The 17,602-nt window shown below is 41.9% G+C and overlaps 2 protein-coding genes across 7 annotated transcripts in view; both read left to right on the forward strand.

Moving 5' to 3' along the window:
* The window catches only part of cobl (cordon-bleu WH2 repeat protein), a 52,460-nt gene extending 48,729 nt beyond the window's left edge, over positions 1-3,731 (forward strand). For 4 of the 5 annotated variants that reach the window (XM_034127770.1, XM_034127768.1, XM_034127767.1 and 1 more), the window contains 2 exons: positions 800-1,072; positions 1,910-2,131. In XM_034127770.1, the coding sequence (XP_033983661.1) occupies positions 800-1,072; positions 1,910-1,993 (357 nt within the window). In that variant the 3' untranslated portion in view covers positions 1,994-2,131. Of the gene's footprint in view, positions 1-799; positions 1,073-1,909 lie in introns of all 5 variants that reach the window. The other variant, XM_034127765.1, reaches the window with a different exon arrangement.
* A 2,757-nt stretch (positions 3,732-6,488) lies between these two features.
* Positions 6,489-17,602, forward strand: part of LOC117480092 (growth factor receptor-bound protein 10-like) — a 67,895-nt gene continuing 56,781 nt past the window's right edge. For both annotated transcript variants that reach the window (XM_034127268.1, XM_034127269.1), the window contains exon 1: positions 6,489-6,700. The gene's annotated coding sequence lies outside the window, so the exon portion shown is untranslated. The remainder of the gene's footprint in view (positions 6,701-17,602) is intronic.

Here is a 17,602-nt window from a genome sequence, read left to right on the forward strand (position 1 = left end):
CTTGTGTCACCACCACATCAACATTCTATATATATTTTGTTTATGACCACATTTCTGTAAACTCACTCCACCAGCTACAGATAGAACAGGGATGCTTCTTTTAAATGTTATTAAGAAAAAATGTCAGCATGCTAACAAGCTAAAAGATGAGGAACATAAATCAGCATTTAGCATTGTCATTGTTAGCATGTTAGCCTGTAGCATTAGGCTGTTATAAACTCTTAGTCTTTAATAGAGAACAAACACATGCCCTTATAGCATTACAGGTGGGACAAGAAGGATGTTTACTAGAAATTGTGACTGCTGAACTCTCTGTCTGTATTGTAAGCTAGTTAGCAGCTCACAGAAGGGTGCATGAACCAAGTTATGCAAGCACGGGTGTCTATTTCCATCCCTCTGTGTGGACTGTGAGCTGTGGTTTGCTCTCATGTAAGAACCCATGTGGAATGAAAGGGGCAGAAAACGTGCTTCTGGAGCTAAAACATCTGCGGTTTTATTCTGGAGGTTCCTACCAGAAGTGGAATCTCTGGAATGGTACATGACTAAATCAGACACAAAAACTTCTCTTAGAGAAAGAAAAAAGATAAAGAAAGAAAACTAAACCACTTTGCACAATGGAGTTACAACAATATATACATTTTACAATCATAAGTAAAAACATTCAATGCAGAAAGATTAGGAAAAATGATGTTTAGATTAAAGAATATGGTTCAGAGATTGACGTTAGACCATATGTGAGAGCCCCTGTCTATGTTTACATGTCTAAAGTTACCATTGTTCACTCTTTTGTTTCCTACAGACCAAATCTGGGTCTGCTGATGAGCTTGAGAAGTTCAGGACCGTGACATCTGAGGAGGCAGGCCCTCCCTCCTCTCCCTCTCCTTCTGTCTTCACCCCACCACCGCTCCCACCAGCCCCCATGATGGCACCTCCACCTCCTCCTCCTGTCTTCTTGGCCCAGGGTAGGACTAGCACTGTGGCAGGTGCTAACGCCCCCATCATCCCTGCCTCGGCCAGGGAGGCTATGCTGGACGCTATCCGCACTGGATCTGCTGCTGAGAGGCTAAAAAAGGTACAAATAACGGGAAACAAAAGCATACATTTACACCACAGAGGGAAAGTTGTTACATCCTTTATCTACTCTGCATATAGAGACTCTCTTAAATATCACACACGTCACATCTGATCAAATATTACCAGAGGCTGCTGGCTTCAAAATCTCAGTTCTGTCTGCATAAAAGTTAGGGGAATATATAAACTAGTGAAGAAATAAAAAATAAAACAAAGAGATTGAAATTTAGCATTAGCACAGCAAATGATGAATATCGTAAAGATTCCATTTTTCTTTTAATGAGTCTTGGTGGACAAGGCAGCTTAATTTCACCCATAGAGCCTCTTATCAAAGAAGAAAGGAGGGAGACAGACAGAGACAAGAAAGCCAGACACACAGAAGAAAAAAGGCCTATGATATGAACTAGTGTCCTCTTTCTTCTCACATCTTTCGGTCTGGTTTCTCACGTCTTGCAACGTTCAAAGACACCACTGGCAGAACAAAGCTCTCCTGCGGTGCAGCAGCAGGGAATCTGGAAACTAATCGCACATAGTAACACATTCACAGATTCTACTGACAGCCCTACTGTACTGCTGTATGAATATTTTAAAGTAGATAAAGTTGAATTTCAGGTCAGGAGCTGTGTAAAAGTAGAGTTGACTGAACGTTTTCTCATTAATATTTGCATTGTTTTAGTCAGACGAAAGGTAAATAATTTTCACCACATTCAGACTTGAGCTAAAAAAAAGTACATATAAAACTTTCTTTAGTTAAGGCATTTTTTCTATGTTTTGCATACATGAACTTTTACCACCAAAGTGGAGAATTACAAACATGACTTGTGTTCCTTTTAACTAGGTCGCTGCACCCAGAAAGACAGTCCAAGTGAATGGCAGACTGGGAACAATCCAGACAACCTCCTCAACACTCCCTCAGCCATAGGAGGGGACGCCCACACCACCGTAACAAAGGACATATTAACGCTATTAATATATCGTTTCAGGTCGTTATTGTTTTGCCATTGTGCTTTTGCAAAAGACTTTTGGAAAACTTGAGTCACATTTTGAGTGGATGCTTTTTGAAAGTTGTGGGGAACCTTATCAAAGGCGTGACACAAATTCCAATATAAAAAATAAGAAAGAAAGAATGGTTTTTACATGCCACCTAGATATGATCGTTTGTTCATAAAGGGTTTCGCACCTCTGACAACCAACCAGGGCCTTATGCTTAAAAGATTTTGTATGAAAGGAGAATATTTAAATACTACTAATATGTATTTATGTTGTGAAAGTGGTTCTTAGTAGCCAAACCAATACGATCTCTCTGATAATTGTGTCACAGGTGAAAGGATTGCAGTTAATTCCATGTATAATATCAGTTCTATCAGTTAGCTTTTAACAATAGCCTGCTGGAGAGAGTTCATGTCCATCTTTACAACATTTCGCAGTTCCTAAACATATCTTGCCATCTGTACTTGAATTCAGTAGTCTTAACTGGAATGTTGTACAAAGTGTGTGCCAATGAAAGCAGATTTAAATGGTTTATGATTTTATTTTATTTTTTCCTTGATTTTTTCCCCTCAGTTAAGTTATGGATGCCTTAAACTGTTGCTCACTCAGTGTTATGTATATGATGTTTGCTTTAAATATTCTATATAGGGTGCAATAAGTTGAATCTGCTGATTTTCCAGATTTCAACTACTTATTATTTGTCTAACAAATTACAAAAACTGAAAACTTAAGTGCATTTTCAAAAATAATGGATATATCCATTGATGTTTGATTTTTTTGTTTAAAAGTATATTTTAACCAGATCTGGTCCATACAGTATGCCAACTTCTGCATTTCTTGGCTCTGAGAAAGAAAAAGATGGTGATGACTGATTTGTGCCTTTTATCTAAATATACTTCTAATTTAGCTTCTAATCATCATTTTGTGCTGCTGTTTAAAAGACATTGTAATGCGTGAGTGGCCTGCAGAAACATATACTTGTACAGTAGCGATACAACTGACCGTGCCTTTGATGTTAGATCTATTTGAGAAATTAAGATGAACCTTTTCTTTCCTTAAAATGTCAACATTTTTGAAGCACTGTTATGGAAAGATATCAATGGTGGATGTCACCATGAGCAAAGATATAAGTTAACTAACCAACAAGTTACTATGGCGATTGGTCGTAGGAAAGCTGTAGGAAGGCAGTAGTTTAGGTTGCCTTAATTTAGGCACATGGTGTTGCATTCCATTGTGTTCCATTATAAGTTTACAGTGTGGAGTAGCTATGATGGCTATGAGAAACCTAGAGCATTCATATTCAGGTATAAATGCTTGCTGCTGTGGATTGTGAGAAATCTGAGTAAAGGGAGTCCTAGTTTTATAGAGATTAATTTTAATTCATGCTCACCTGTTTTTCCCTGAGAGGGAAAACCTTGAGATATATTTCTTTTTTCACTAACTAGAAGGGATTATTTCATTCACGCAATAGCCTAAAGCACATTGTAGCATTGTATATTTTGTACACGAGAATCACCGTAAAATATTTGATACAAATCCTCAATAGAGAGCTATTTCACTGATAGTGTGAACATTTTATAAGCTATTGCTTTTTAAGTTTTAAGTGCACATTTATATAGACGTTTATTTTTGTCTGCCCTGCTTTTTGATTCAATAAATAATTTTGCAATCAACTCCAAAGTGACTTGCACCTGATATTCCTGTATTTTATCTTTCTACATTAAAAATGTGCCTTTCTTTTTAGCGTCATTCCAATGTGCCTGAGCCTTTTGCAGCAAATATGTATATATTGTAAACTCTCTTTCTCTTTACCACAATACAGAGGAGCTATTCCAGTCAGCCGCTCATGACCCTGACTCATCACACTTTCGCAGAACTTCAACCTAACCTCTATTCCTGATTCCTGAAACACTAGTCATTGTGCCTTTCTTCCTTCCCTTAGAATGATGCCAATATCCACATTAGCTGTGCAATCACACGTAAACACAGTGGATACACATATTGGTGGGGCAATTTCAAGTCTTTAATTATAAACAAATGCTCTTTGAATAAATATCCCCTTTTCGTGGCAAAGATGTAACCAGGTAAAATGTAAATGGTGGGATTTTTAGATACCAATGAAGGGCGACTGGTCATTTACTGGGTACTGTCGTAGCAGTGGAATATGTCTGAGAGTTTGTAAGAGTGATCTTGGCTGTAAATACCTGCAAAGGACCACAGGCTCTTCTTTTGTGGGTCAAAATTCTGCAGTTGATCTACTTTACAAATCGTGTGGTTTCTTGTCTCCCTGTGGGTGTGAGTGATATTTTTGTCGTGAGTCTGTACGTGTGTTGAAACATACGGTTCCAAAACATTTTAAGCTACCGACAACGTAAACAAGCTCTAATTCAAGAATTACCAGAAAATCACACCACATAAGACAGCAGCAGTTATACAATTTAGGTTTGGCTTTGGTTACGCCTTTATAGACATGTTGGTAAGTGTGTTGCCATAACAGTTTTACATGTAGGGCTTAAGGCAATCCACTTTAGTGAAAGCCTTTCCCTCACTGCCTTGACTTCTATTACTCAGCTTTGTTAAAGTTGACTTATGAGTGATGGAGACAGTGAGATCGATCATCAGCAGGGGTTTGTTTTGACTTTGTTTTCCGATGTTAAGTAGTCTAATATATATCTGATCAATCAATTTTAACAAAAGGCCTATGTGTGATGCTGAATGTCTGATGAGGGGAAATCAACATAATGTGTGTTTAGTTTATGCCCCAGTGCAGTCCCGCAGGAAGAATGCTTTGTTGCATGGTGGCACACTGAATATGAGTGATGTGATAATGTGTTTGTATGTCTGTGATGCAATGACTGCACAATGTGTGCTCTTTGAGTGCATGTTAACACTGATGGGACACAGTGTGAGCCCCTTGTTATTCTTAAACCAGATGCATACACACAGGACTGATGACCTTTTGCACTTCAGATTCCCATGGTGTGTTCACATCATTTAAGCTTACCCAAGTCTGAAATATCACATGAAATATGGAAACAAAGTAAACGCTAGTTCTCCATGTTTTTATTTCTGCCTGAGACTGAGCTTTATCTGACTCTGCTGTGGGCTTCAATTCAAGCTGGTGCATGTCACTCCTCCTACATGTTTTATGTTTCTCCAGTTTAAATTACAATAACCCACGAGGTGAATGTACACCTGTTGCTGTCAGTCATATACACATCAGAATGTCTTATGCAATATCCTCACAAGGCTCAGAAGTACAACAGTGCTCCAAGGTTACTCTGGTGCAATGAGATTTGACCCCCAGTTGTGCAATATGCATACTTCAGTGTTTTGTGATTGTGCACGTCAGAGCAGGGCATTATTACCATGGGACTACTTTGGTTTACCATTGATGTCCTTAAAGTATCTTATGGTAATAATCTTAACCACTGAGCTTACAATACAGTAACCTTAGCCCTTATTAAGCTTAACAAATACTATTACCCTGTTTTTATGAAAGGCTGAAGCTGAATTAAAGTTTGTTTAATTTTTCTTTACATGGTCCTCAGTAAACAACAGTGTGCATATAAACACTACCATCTTACCTAGATATTCCTCAAAACCCCCCTATTTAACCTTATTTAAACCTGGGCCGACCAAAGTCAAGCCATTAATGTTGCTTATGTTTGTTGTATGACTCAACATTAATGTTCAATGGGTTTCATTTCTTACATAAAAGTGTATTTAAAATAACCTGTTGCCTAAAACTGCAAAGTATAAGAAACTGAAGTATGAATTGAACCAATGTTTTTATGCTAATTGTGTTAGGGCTGTTAAAGTATTCTTAGCATATTTTAAAGGGTGTTTATCTTCAAAGCGAATGAGAACTGCGAGGTAAATTAGTAGGCCTATAATCATTGTCACCAATTCTATCAATATAATTTCTAAATACCAGTAAGATTTAGAGGAAAGTTAGTTGTATTATGTTTTCCATGAACATGAAGTTATGCAACAACTTGATTTAGGAGAAAGGTAAGAGAAGAACAATTTTCTATTGAGCAACTGCTTGTCTTCCTTAAAAAATATTTGGTATCGGTTTTATATGGACAACTTGAATATATAACAACCTGGTAAAATATATATTCTTATAGAGTAGGTAACGCCCTCTTTAATTCGCTTTATTTCACTTTAAAGGTACAGATAGGCTACTATATGAACAGCACACACTGAACTGAGCTCTTGAAAAAACAGCAGAATCCTCTGAACACGCCCTTATTCCCATGAGACTTGAACGCCGCATTAATCACCTCACTTGTGGGCGTGGTCTGTTCTAAGGGGGAGGAGTTGTTTGAGAGCTTGTGTGTGCGTGTTTTTGTGCGCGTATGCGTGTGTGTGCGTGTTTTTGTGCGCGTATGCGTGTGTGTGTGTGTGTGTGTGTGTGCGCTCCCCGCCCGACTGTATGAGTTGCCTGCAGTCTTTGCGGCCACTGTTTTCGCCTCCTCCTCCACCTTCTCCACTTCCTCCAGCCTCTGTCTATCTGTCCAGTCCGGGAATGTTGACCACCGTGGCCTGATCCAACGCCGCCGAGTGTCCCTTCTTCTCCTGACTGCCACTCCGTGTTCGTCTCTGAGGGTCGTAGCCTGCCTCTGGTTCTAAGGTGAGTGCATGTTACCGGATGAAGACGCTGTTCCCATGTCTCTTGTTGGGGGGTGGGCATAAAAAGTCCGCGGGGAGTTGGCAGTTAGCGCGTGTAATAAAAGTTTAATATGCTGTTGTGATTATGTTTTGCGGGTCGGAACACATGTGCGCACTGTGCGTTAACCGCCTCGCGGGACCGGTCCGTGCCCTTCTCGCTGACAACGTAGCGGCCAGTTATTGAACTTTGGAAACAAGTTTATTCATCGGGTCAGGCTGTTGCATTCAGCAATATTCATTCTACTCTATATTTTCTAGTGGGAAACTTCCACCGTGCACTGTTCCGGGGTTAGTTCTGAGTCTCGTGCACCTTGCTGCACCTTTCTCAACCGTTCTCAACCGTTACTGTGATTCGAGCGTCTCATGGCATGGGCAACACTATTTTGATCCCTGCCTTGTTTACGATTGCGTAACAGCAGTTACCCTACAGTGGCCCATAGCCTACTTTCTACCCCCCCGCGTTGACCCACACCCTCACCACCACCCCCACCCCCACCCGACCCCTTCACAGACTCAATTCTGTGAGAGTTTCGCCAGTCTCGTCTTATCGCCTTATCCTTTTGGCAGCATTTGCTTTGGGGGCGGGGAGGGGGAGAAAGAGGCGTTTTCCCTGGGTTACTCATGTAGCCCTACTGCAGTGGTTTCCAAAGTGGGCTCCAGGGTCCCACAGGGGGTCCTTGGGTGGGTTCCAGGGGATCCTGGTAAAGTGAGGAACTGAGAGGTTTTCAGTTTTTGGAGCGAGCACAGAAATGCAATAACTAGATGTTTGTAATTACTGAACTGACTATAACAAGTGTTATCAGTGCACTTGTTAAGCAGCTCTGGAGTACTGAATGAATATAAGTTCAAGAGCGCTCCCAGAGGGAGTGTGTTGGGAAGTCTTATCAAACTGAAGTGGGTTTGATGTGAACATATTTAGGAATCTCTTGCATACTTATCTCCCTTCAAGCTGTCACTCAGACAAATGCTGTAAATGCATTCTGTAAGTGCACCACTAGTTTATTGTTAGATTGTTTTAAATGATAACTGGAGGTAGGAGGCGTGTGGTGCAGTGGATTAGTGCGTTGGTGTTCGGATCAGGGGAGCACAGGTTCAAACCCCACAGCATGTCGTTGTTTCCCTGGGCAAGACACTTCACCCCAAATTGCTCCTGTGGGGATTGCCCACAGTATTGAGTATGTAAGTCGCTTTGGATAAAAGCGTATAACAAGTAACATGTAATGTAATGTAATGTAATCTCATATCAAGTCAAAATAAAAAAATGTATTTTCAACAATAATTGAAAAACTTATGTTCAATGATGGTAACACCAATAGAAAGGGTACGTGTATGAGAGCAAGTCTGATCATTATCTAGACCAGGGGTTTTCAAAGTGTGGGAAGGTGAGCCTCCCCTCAGAGAACATAAGAACAGCCGCACCCCCCCTCCCAATTATTATTGCTATTATTATTATTATTATTGTTGTTGTTGCTATAATGCAGGGGTATTCAATTGCATTTCAAAGAGGTCCAGTAAGAGAACATTTCATTAAATGCTCTGTTTTCGCTGTCTACCTTTCTCTTTTTTGAGCACGCCATTTGAAATTACTCACCGACTGCACCGATTTGATTGGCTGAGTACCTCCTTAAAACCTCCTTAAAACATTAAACAATAACTTTTTTAAACCTTTTTCTCTTTATGTTTTTAAAAAAAATTAAAAAAAATTGTAACATTTTCAACATCGTGGATAAATCCTTATATGCTCCCGGCAACACACTGAACGTCAACTTTGCCTCCTTATTACACTCACCCCTACTTTAGTGGGAACGATGAGTCTGCATCTTGGATGCGCACAGGCGGATGATGCGGGGAGAGTCCTGCATCGGGTCGGGTACTCAACGGGTGACCCGCAAAAAAAGTGATTCGCGGGTGGTATTTTTTCAAACATTTTTTTCCGGGTTCGGTTCTGGGTAAAACAAAGAAGATGCGGGTCGGGTCGCGGGTGTTGCATAATAAATATATTTAAATAATAATAATTTAATTTAATGTTTAAAGATTCCTCAGACCTCTCCCCCGCGGGACCGCGCATAATCATAACATCTGCACCGCCTCAGTCTGCTGCTGAGCGCGCCACATTCGAAATGGCTGAGGTGAAGCTCTCTAGCGGAGAATACAGTAAATAACTCTTCCTCAAGAGCGAAATCCAACGTCTGGGAGGCTTTTGGTGTCATCCTAGATGGAGAAAATAACCAACATCCCACGCTTTTTGAGCCAAATACGCAACTGCGTGTGTTAATAATTGCACGTTTTCACTGCTCATAGGATATGCGGGTTCGGATCGGTTTGCGGATCTTGTGCCGACGGGTCGGGTCGGTTTGCGGAACTAATTGGCAATATGTGTGGGTAGCGGGGCGGGTTCGGTATTGCACGTCGCGGGTATGGGGCGGGAGCGGGTCTTGAAAATCAGACCCGTGCAGGACTCTGGCGAGGATGCAATGTAGGCAGGAATAAACGCAGATCATCCTCTGGCTGCAGCCTTGACCGGTACTTGCTTTTGATCAAAGTCAATGCGGAAAACCCGCACTCACACAGGTAGGTGGAGGTGAAGGGAATGAGCACTTTTACAGCCTTTTTGGCGAGGTGGGGGAACTCGGTCTCCATAGACAGCCAAAAGTGTGCAAGTGACACTTTACTCATCTTCTTCTCGTTATTTCTTTCTCACGCTGCGCCTCCCCTGAAGCTCTCTGGCGCCCCCCCAGGGAGGTGCGCCTCACACTTTGAAAACCGCTGATCTAGACCAACTTTATATGTAAAAGTCTCGACAAAGCAACCCTTCATAGATACGGATGGGTACCGAGCCCCGGTATTAAACGGGCCCCGGGGCTGAATTATTAAAGACCGTGGTACCGTTAAGCTCCGACGTTATCGGTCTTTTTATCGGTAGCCTACTGGAGACATCTAAAAAATATGTCATGAGTATTATTGCTACACAAACATTATATTGCAGTTTTAGTGTCGCCAACGCCGTTTCTAATACGCAAAAAGACTGCAAAATGCGTAATTTTTTGTATTTTCGATCTCTCCAATCCAGACGAGAGCTCTCTCTCCCCCGCCTGTGTGCGAGGGGGCGGGGCAGTTTACACACACGCAGCTGCTACATGCAGCAACACACACACACGGAGGAGATGGCGGAGAGAACGCGCTCCGAGGTGTGGTTAAACTTTACCCGTCTCGCTCGTTGCCTAAAGTGCAATAAGAGTTTAGCATGTCAGGGCGGTAACATGAGCAATTTGTCTAAACATCTTGCAAAAGTGCACCACGTTCAGACGGAGAAATGCACCGGGTTCGACTGTCTCTCTAGTAGCTCTGTAGCCCCATCCACGAGTAACGTTTCCACGTCAGGTATATTATGTATGCTAGCAGCAACACACGGAGCTAACTCAATGATTCAAACATGGGTTAATGATTAGAGGGAACTGAGTTATTTAGTTTGTTAAAGTTTCAGCCATTCTGTTCACAGTTCTGTCATCAGATTATTTAAATGATTTGTTAAAACGTTGTTGTTTCTGTTGATGTGAAATATTATGTATTTCATTTAAATAAAAAGCAATGTTAGTTTTGTTCACAATTTGTTAATTTTCATTTAATTGTTTATTTGAATAGGGACAATGCACATTAATGAACACTTTAGACAAATAATGCTTCAAGTGTAAATATGCCGGATTTTAGCTTTGAGCTAATTTCCATCCGTAGTCCCTGACATACAACATATAGTTAGTAGGGCTGTCAGTCGATTAAAATATTTAATCGCGATTAATCGCATGATTGTCCATAGTTAATCGCGATTAATCGCAAATTAATCGCACATTTTTTATCTGTTCTAAATGTACCTTAGAGGGATATTTTTCAAGTTTTTAATACTCTTATCAACATATGAGTGTACAACTATGCTTTATATGTTTGTTTATTATCATTTGAACAATGACAAATATTCTCATGAATATTAAACACAACAACCTCTGAACATTACAAATATTCGCCTCAATTCAACCTAGAACCTCTCTCATACAATAATACAATACTGTGTGTGTGTGTGTGTGTGTGTGTGTGTGTGTGTGTGTGTGTGTGTGTGTGTGTGTGTGTGTGTGTGTGTGTGTGTGTGTGTGTGTGTGTGTGTGTGTGTGTGTGTGTGTGTGTGTGTGTGTGTGTGTGTGTGTGTGTGTGTGTGTGTGTGTGTGTGTGTGTGTGTGTGTGTGTGTGTGTGTGTGTGTGTGTGTGTGTGTGTGTGTGTGTGTGTGTGTGTGTGTGTGTGTGTGTGTGTGTGTGTGTGTGTGTGTGTGTGGAGACACTGTGATGGATTGTTGGAGCTATGTGCAGCTCAAGGCATATATGCCTGTGTGTATGAGCTGTGTTGCGCGCACTATCTGTGCTGAGTGTGCTGTCTGGCTACCTGCATAAAGTCAAGTGCTCGGCGCAGTTGTCGGCGAAATGTCGCTCCTCTGTTTTCATTGAAACAGCTCCTATATCCGTTAGCTCAGCTAGCTAGCACCAGACGCTAACAACAACACGTAAGGTGTGCTTCGCTCGCGCCACACATACACACACCCTCCCGATGGCCAGTCCGGGCCTGCCGGTGAGCGTGGAAGTGTGGTCTGCCACAAGCGGGCAGCAGGAGCGGGGCTGTCAGCATCAGCTTGTAGATGGTATTTTAAACTCGATGCGCTCTGAAACTACGGCGGCCGAGGACAAAAAATACACATGCGTTAATCGCGTTAAAATAATTAGTGGCGTTAATTTTTTTTTGCGTTAACGCGTTATTAACGCGTTAACTTGACAGCCCTAATAGTTAGTTTACCTAATTTTTCTCTCCAAAAGAACCGATAAGAGTACCGTTAAAAGACCGGACCGATAAGCGGTATCGATAAAAGTAGTAGTACCGTTAAAACCTTAACGATACCCATCCCTATTCATAGATCTAAGATTTAATCCGTCCTGTCTTTTAGGCATTCTTCCAAATCAATTTCTTTATTGGCTGCATGCAGCTTCTGCAGAAAGTTGCATAACCAACCGGATTTATGATTCTGGGAACTATCGATGTTGGCCTGTAGGTTTTGAATGCAGATCAGGTTTCTCATTGAAAATGTGGAGTTGCGGATGAAGGAAGAACATAGGGACTGATATACATGCTAAGACTTTGTAAGTAATGCATCCCAAATCTGTCCTGTCAGAGTAAACTTTCTTGGGAAAAAATTGTTGAAATGCTGAGATAACATTATCTTGTCAAAGAGTGTCTGGTGGTTTTGAGTCCATGTAGACATTAAATACATACTGCCTTAATTACTATTTGGTTAATTAAAACTCTGTATACCTTAAAGGTCCCATGACATGCTTTTCCGGTTATTACCCGTCCCCTTGTGTGTTATGTAGCTTTTTCTGCATGTAAACGGTCTGCAGAGTCAAAAACCCTCAAAGTACACCCTGTAGCGAGTAAAACTCTAACACAGAAAATACCTGTGTGTGCTGCCGCAGAACGCCTCGTTAGAGATTTTTCATTTTTTTCTTCCTGAGGGACGTAACGTAACGGCTCCGCCGATTGGTCCATTTGGGTATGGTTACGCCACCATACCCAAATGGACCAATCCGCGGAGCCGTTACGTTACGTCCGCGGAGCCGTTACGTTACTTCCTCACACACACTCAATCTTTTCTCAGCTGCAGCTCCGCGGATTTCTCAGCCTGAGACGGCGGGACGCGACGAGGCTGTGAGTCTGTGAGTCTGTGTGTGAGCACACACACAGACTCACAGCCAGGTTGGCTGCGGGTGTGTGTGTGTGTGTGCTCGGGCTGGGTTTCGCTGTGTCTCGCGGTGTCTCGCCGACCCCACGCAGCAACCAGGAAACCACACCAGTAAGCCAGCTCACACTGTCCGCTCCTCGCAGCAGCGAGCCTCGCAACGTCCCGCCAACACAGCACTCAGAACCCACGCAGCATTCTCATCTGTATGTCATTACTGGTGTCATTTTCTGGTTGCTAACGCCATTGTAACACATAATCACTGATGTTCCGCTGTAACGGAAGGGGGGGGGGCAGGAGCTCCAACAAGCCGTTTAGGACAGAGAGTGAATACACATACTATACAGAGATGCTGTATGAGAAACCAATGTGAGTTTGGAAAATTGCACAATGGAAATCTATTCTAGTAGACCTCAACAATGGAATTATGATCAGTAGAAATGGCCATGTCATGGGACCTTTAATGTAACCTCATCAAAACTTTTCAGAGTAAAGACAAGCAAAGCTCAGTCAGCAACCTTTCTGGAGTCACTAAAGCCTAACACACAATCTGACCAACCACTGATATTCCACTCAACCTGGCAACCTGCACTGGAACCTGTAGATACACAAACTGCACGGCCCTCTGAATGCAGCATACAGTCTAAAACATGTTAGTTGTCTTTTCAAGCATGTCTTTTTTGACACTCTCCCATTCATAGCCAAAGAAGATTTCTCTTTTTCTTTACCCCTGGCCATTATTTCCTGCCTTCTTTCATTTAATTATGTTGTGGTCACATCTCTGTGCACATGGCAACCGCTCTTACTGCGGTTTCTTTCACCCCCTCAGCACCAGTCCTGCTATTTCAAGTCTATGCTCAGTAAGCACAGGCATGACGGGGCATGAACTCTGCGAGACTACAGGCTGCCAAAGGCTGCTGACTGCACATATTGCACATAATTATACTTACAATAAGCTATACTCAACTTGCTCTAGGATACAGACCTGTGTCTTTCGTATTTTGAGAAACTCTTAAGAATCTAAAATGCATAATCCATTTGTTGTTTGATTTGAATTACTTTGTGCTTGGCAGTGATACCCACAGAAATGTTGCGTAACCATAACCAAAAACCTGAGCTTCACTTGAAAAACAAGTCCTTTTATTGATATACAAGTGCAGATAAGATTGTTTGCCCAGCTTTCCCTTGAGTGTATGCTTATAGTTTCAGCTGCCATCCATGGGGAAAAGGGGCAGCGGTATCCTATTAGCTGGTATTGGTGGTATAAGAGCTTGTGGTCGTGCTCCAGGCAGCATTCCATTGGGTCTTGCGTCAACCAGCAGTCATTCAGCACTGGTTAGTCTAGGCTTATGCACTGTTAATACCCCCTCCCTGATGTCATGACACAATCAACCCAAGCCTGCTGGGGGGACCTCAGCACAGTTCATGTCTGTCGACTCTTTCTGCCTGGATCTAAAAGAAAAGCAACTTGATTCCACAAGTTAACAGTCCTTAAGACTCATGTGTCCATATTGACATTAGAGCCCAATTACTGTTTTATGTCCTTGGTTTCTCCATTATAACTGCTGAGTAAACGTGTTTTGCTTTGTAAGGAGTCATTTCTAAGAATCTAAAGCTTTGCCAGATGAAAAATGTTGTGGTATTATTCTTCCCCCTCCTCCTCCATACTGTAAATATGGACCTATACATACCCAATTCTCACCGCTTTCCACTTGTGACCTAAGGTGATGCGAATGCTTGCTTGTTTGACCACTGAAGTGTACAGTGGGTTGGGTTTCTCAGTCTGTTGTTGGACCAAATGTGGCTGAAACACCAGCCTGTGTGAGAGGCAGGAATGTTGCCTCCATTCTGTAAGTAACAGAACACCTGAGGGAGCACATGCTCGTGTGGGTGCAGGTAATGTGGTGTGGACACACAGTGATGTGCCAGACCAAATTATCTCTTTAGCACATATGTACACACTTTTTGCCCCTATTCCTATTGTACCATATACCAGCTGGAATCTGCAATGCAAAATCAAAACAAACCATGGTTAGTTGGCTTTGCTAGATCTGATACCGTATGATTAAAAACACAAGGGGCTTTTCCCCCCTAGAAAAATTCCCACTTCAGGAACACAGCCATTTATTTTCTTGAGTTGTAGCACTGTCCTAAACCTCATTCTGATTCCCTCTTACAATCACTTAATCACACACCATGTATGCACTTATTTTGTCATACATAATGGCATTTTTCTTCCCTCTGGTTTTCTGGTATTATACTCAGACTTAGAAGCAATAAGGGATTAGTGTAGTGAACTTTGGTGCTTAGGAATAGGACTTTCATTCAGTCCTTCTAAATATGTTTTTTTTCAGCCAGCCAAGTTTGTTAGCATTCCTAAGAGTAAGTACGTAAAATAAATCCTGGTCCCCTGTACCAAGTGGTCACATAGAACTTCTGATACTAGTTAAATGGTTATCTACAAGGTCACTTTTATTTGGGTTTGACACTTCCTCTTGTTTTAGATGTTAATGATGCAATACCACAACACAGTGTTATGGTGCTTAAAATGAGGTCTTAAGGCCCAGGTGACCCGTGTTGGGCAAACCACTAAAGTAAGAAGGGAAAATGCATTTATTCATCTGCATTCTTAGAAAAAGTTACCGTTTTTGAATGACTAATATGGACTATTGTGACCTGTTTGTATGGAGTTATTTGCAGAACATATGGCTAGTTGGCCTTTGTCTGTATCCTTTGCGATGTGTTCAAGTGCTACTTTTTGGGCAAGATGTAGGGCGACCCGCCATTTTGCTGTGTGTAGCACAAATGCAACAGTTTTGTGCATTTTACAGCATCAGTCATTTAAATACAATATGTGCTACCAACAGTTGTAGTAAAGATGGCATCATGAGAAGGCATATCCATCTAATGCAGCCCTCCGGACCACCATTACTTGTGCACAAGAACAATTGGTCCCAAGCTCCGTTCATTCATCATTCTATGCCATTGCATAAGACCAGTTCTCCCAGGCAGCCCAATGAAATCCTCATCCAATTAGGAACTGTCCACTTTTCCAAAAGGCCTTTCTCCCATAGACTGGTGCTATTCAGCCTCCCCCGGCATGACATCAGGCCCTCTCTTATAGCCCCACTTTACGCTGCTGCTCTCAAATAATGAAAGCTGACAATTAATGACTAATCAACATGTGCAACAAGCACATCCAGTGAGGAGTGACTACCATCTAATCTGCTGATTAAAACAGAATACAGAGATGCTCTGTTCAACTCTCGCTCCCATTTTTCATCGCGGTATTGCTGTAGAAAGAACAGCCAGCCCACACAACCAAACAAAATCTTAAACTCTTGTAACCTCATATGAGAATTTTGAAAGTTCCTATCTGGAATTATTTGCAATCCTCCTTTTATAGTTGCTTGGAAGAACAATAGTTTTGAGCCGTGGTCAGGGTTGTTGGTTAGTGTAAGACCATGAAGTGCCTACAGTGAATTCAAATGATTTGACTATTTTTAAACTGTTTATTTAGTTGTATGAAGACCTAATTCTGTCCAGTTGTTCAGTGGTGTAATCTAATACATTTGCATATATACATTTTAAAGGCTGCCTAGGTGAGGACTGGTGGGAGTCTGAGGGGGAATCACCAGCCCAGAGAATCTATAGGTCGCCTCGCAGTAGGACGTTTTGATAACTCACAGCGTCCGGCTAAATATTCTCACTTAAGCTGTTCGGTTATTTTAAACAGATACAGTAGAATAATTGACCTCCCCTCCCAGGGGTTGGGTTACGGTCAGTACATTCACTTCAATGGGCTCTCCACAAGTCCCCAGACACAGAGTTGGATCTGTGCCCTTTCTTGAATTGAGACGCTGTTTATGTTCTCGACTGGAGCAGTGCTGGCTGAGGATGGGGGTCGGGGGGGAGAGGGAGGTAGCTATTTGGTTAAAGCGCACCATTGGTTATCAGTGGGAATCAGTTCGAAGGGATATTGACAGGTGTGGTACTGAAGAGAGGGTCGTGAACAGTGTCAGGGACTGGCAGCGTAGAGCGTGAATTCAAACAGTAAGTTGCCTTTAGGCTGTATTTACCAAACTCTTAGCTAATAGATACTAAAACGCTCCATAGAGCTCATGGGAATTGCATTCATGGAATAATTCCCACCACAAGGGTGTCTTCAAATCATAAATTTGAACTATTGCTAACTATATACTAATGATTGAGTAAAGCATCATTTAAATGTGTCTTCTTTTTTTTCAAGTCATGTAGTTAAACACCATGTGATTGACATGCGCTGTTCCGTCCCTCAGCTATCCTGTATCCTCCTTCACGACTCATTTCACCTGTGATTGGTCTATTGAGATGACAGACGGCTCTCTTCTGGCTCTGGGTTTCGGACTTAAAATGTATCAAGTTTAGAGCTAGAGTTGCAGAGGGTCATACAAGCACCAGCTGCCTGCTAAATAACCATCTGGCTTGTTGAGAAACATTTACCAGAAACCCCTGTGTTTAGATTTAAAATACCTGTTTTTTAAATAGTGTCTGGGGACTTTGGCGAAACATGGATAACGGCTTCAAATCCCGGTCGGAAAGTCACTGTTGATGGATAAATACCTCATTGAACCCAACTTCCAACTATCCACACTCTCACTTTATAGGAGTCATGAAGGGTAGTACGTTTAAAACTACTACAAATCATATGCACATACACTGTCTGCTCCCTCTTAAATGTAACAGTGGCTCTCTTGATGCCTTTGACACCATCTGAAGATAAGTGATGTCGAGGTTGTTCCAGCTGTACTGTCTGTCTATCTCAGTGATGCCCGAGCTGCAGTGGGATTCCACAGATCACACAGTAGCCAACACAAATGTGGCAGACGTGGGACGTATTTAATCTTGTGCAGTCAGCCTCTTTATCACGGATGAAATGTCATATACTAAAATATGAAGGCCTGTGAATGATTAGTCTAAGCATTGTATGTAAATGCACCCAGCTTCCAGTAAGCAATATGCAACCTGCCAAGAAATGATATGCACCAAGGAAATTACAGTAACCATCTTAGAAAAGGGACATGACCCATGATGTTATATCCACTTTTCCTTTA

This window comes from Trematomus bernacchii, unplaced genomic scaffold (assembly GCF_902827165.1).
Source record: "Trematomus bernacchii unplaced genomic scaffold, fTreBer1.1, whole genome shotgun sequence".
NCBI lineage: Eukaryota > Metazoa > Chordata > Actinopteri > Perciformes > Nototheniidae > Trematomus > Trematomus bernacchii.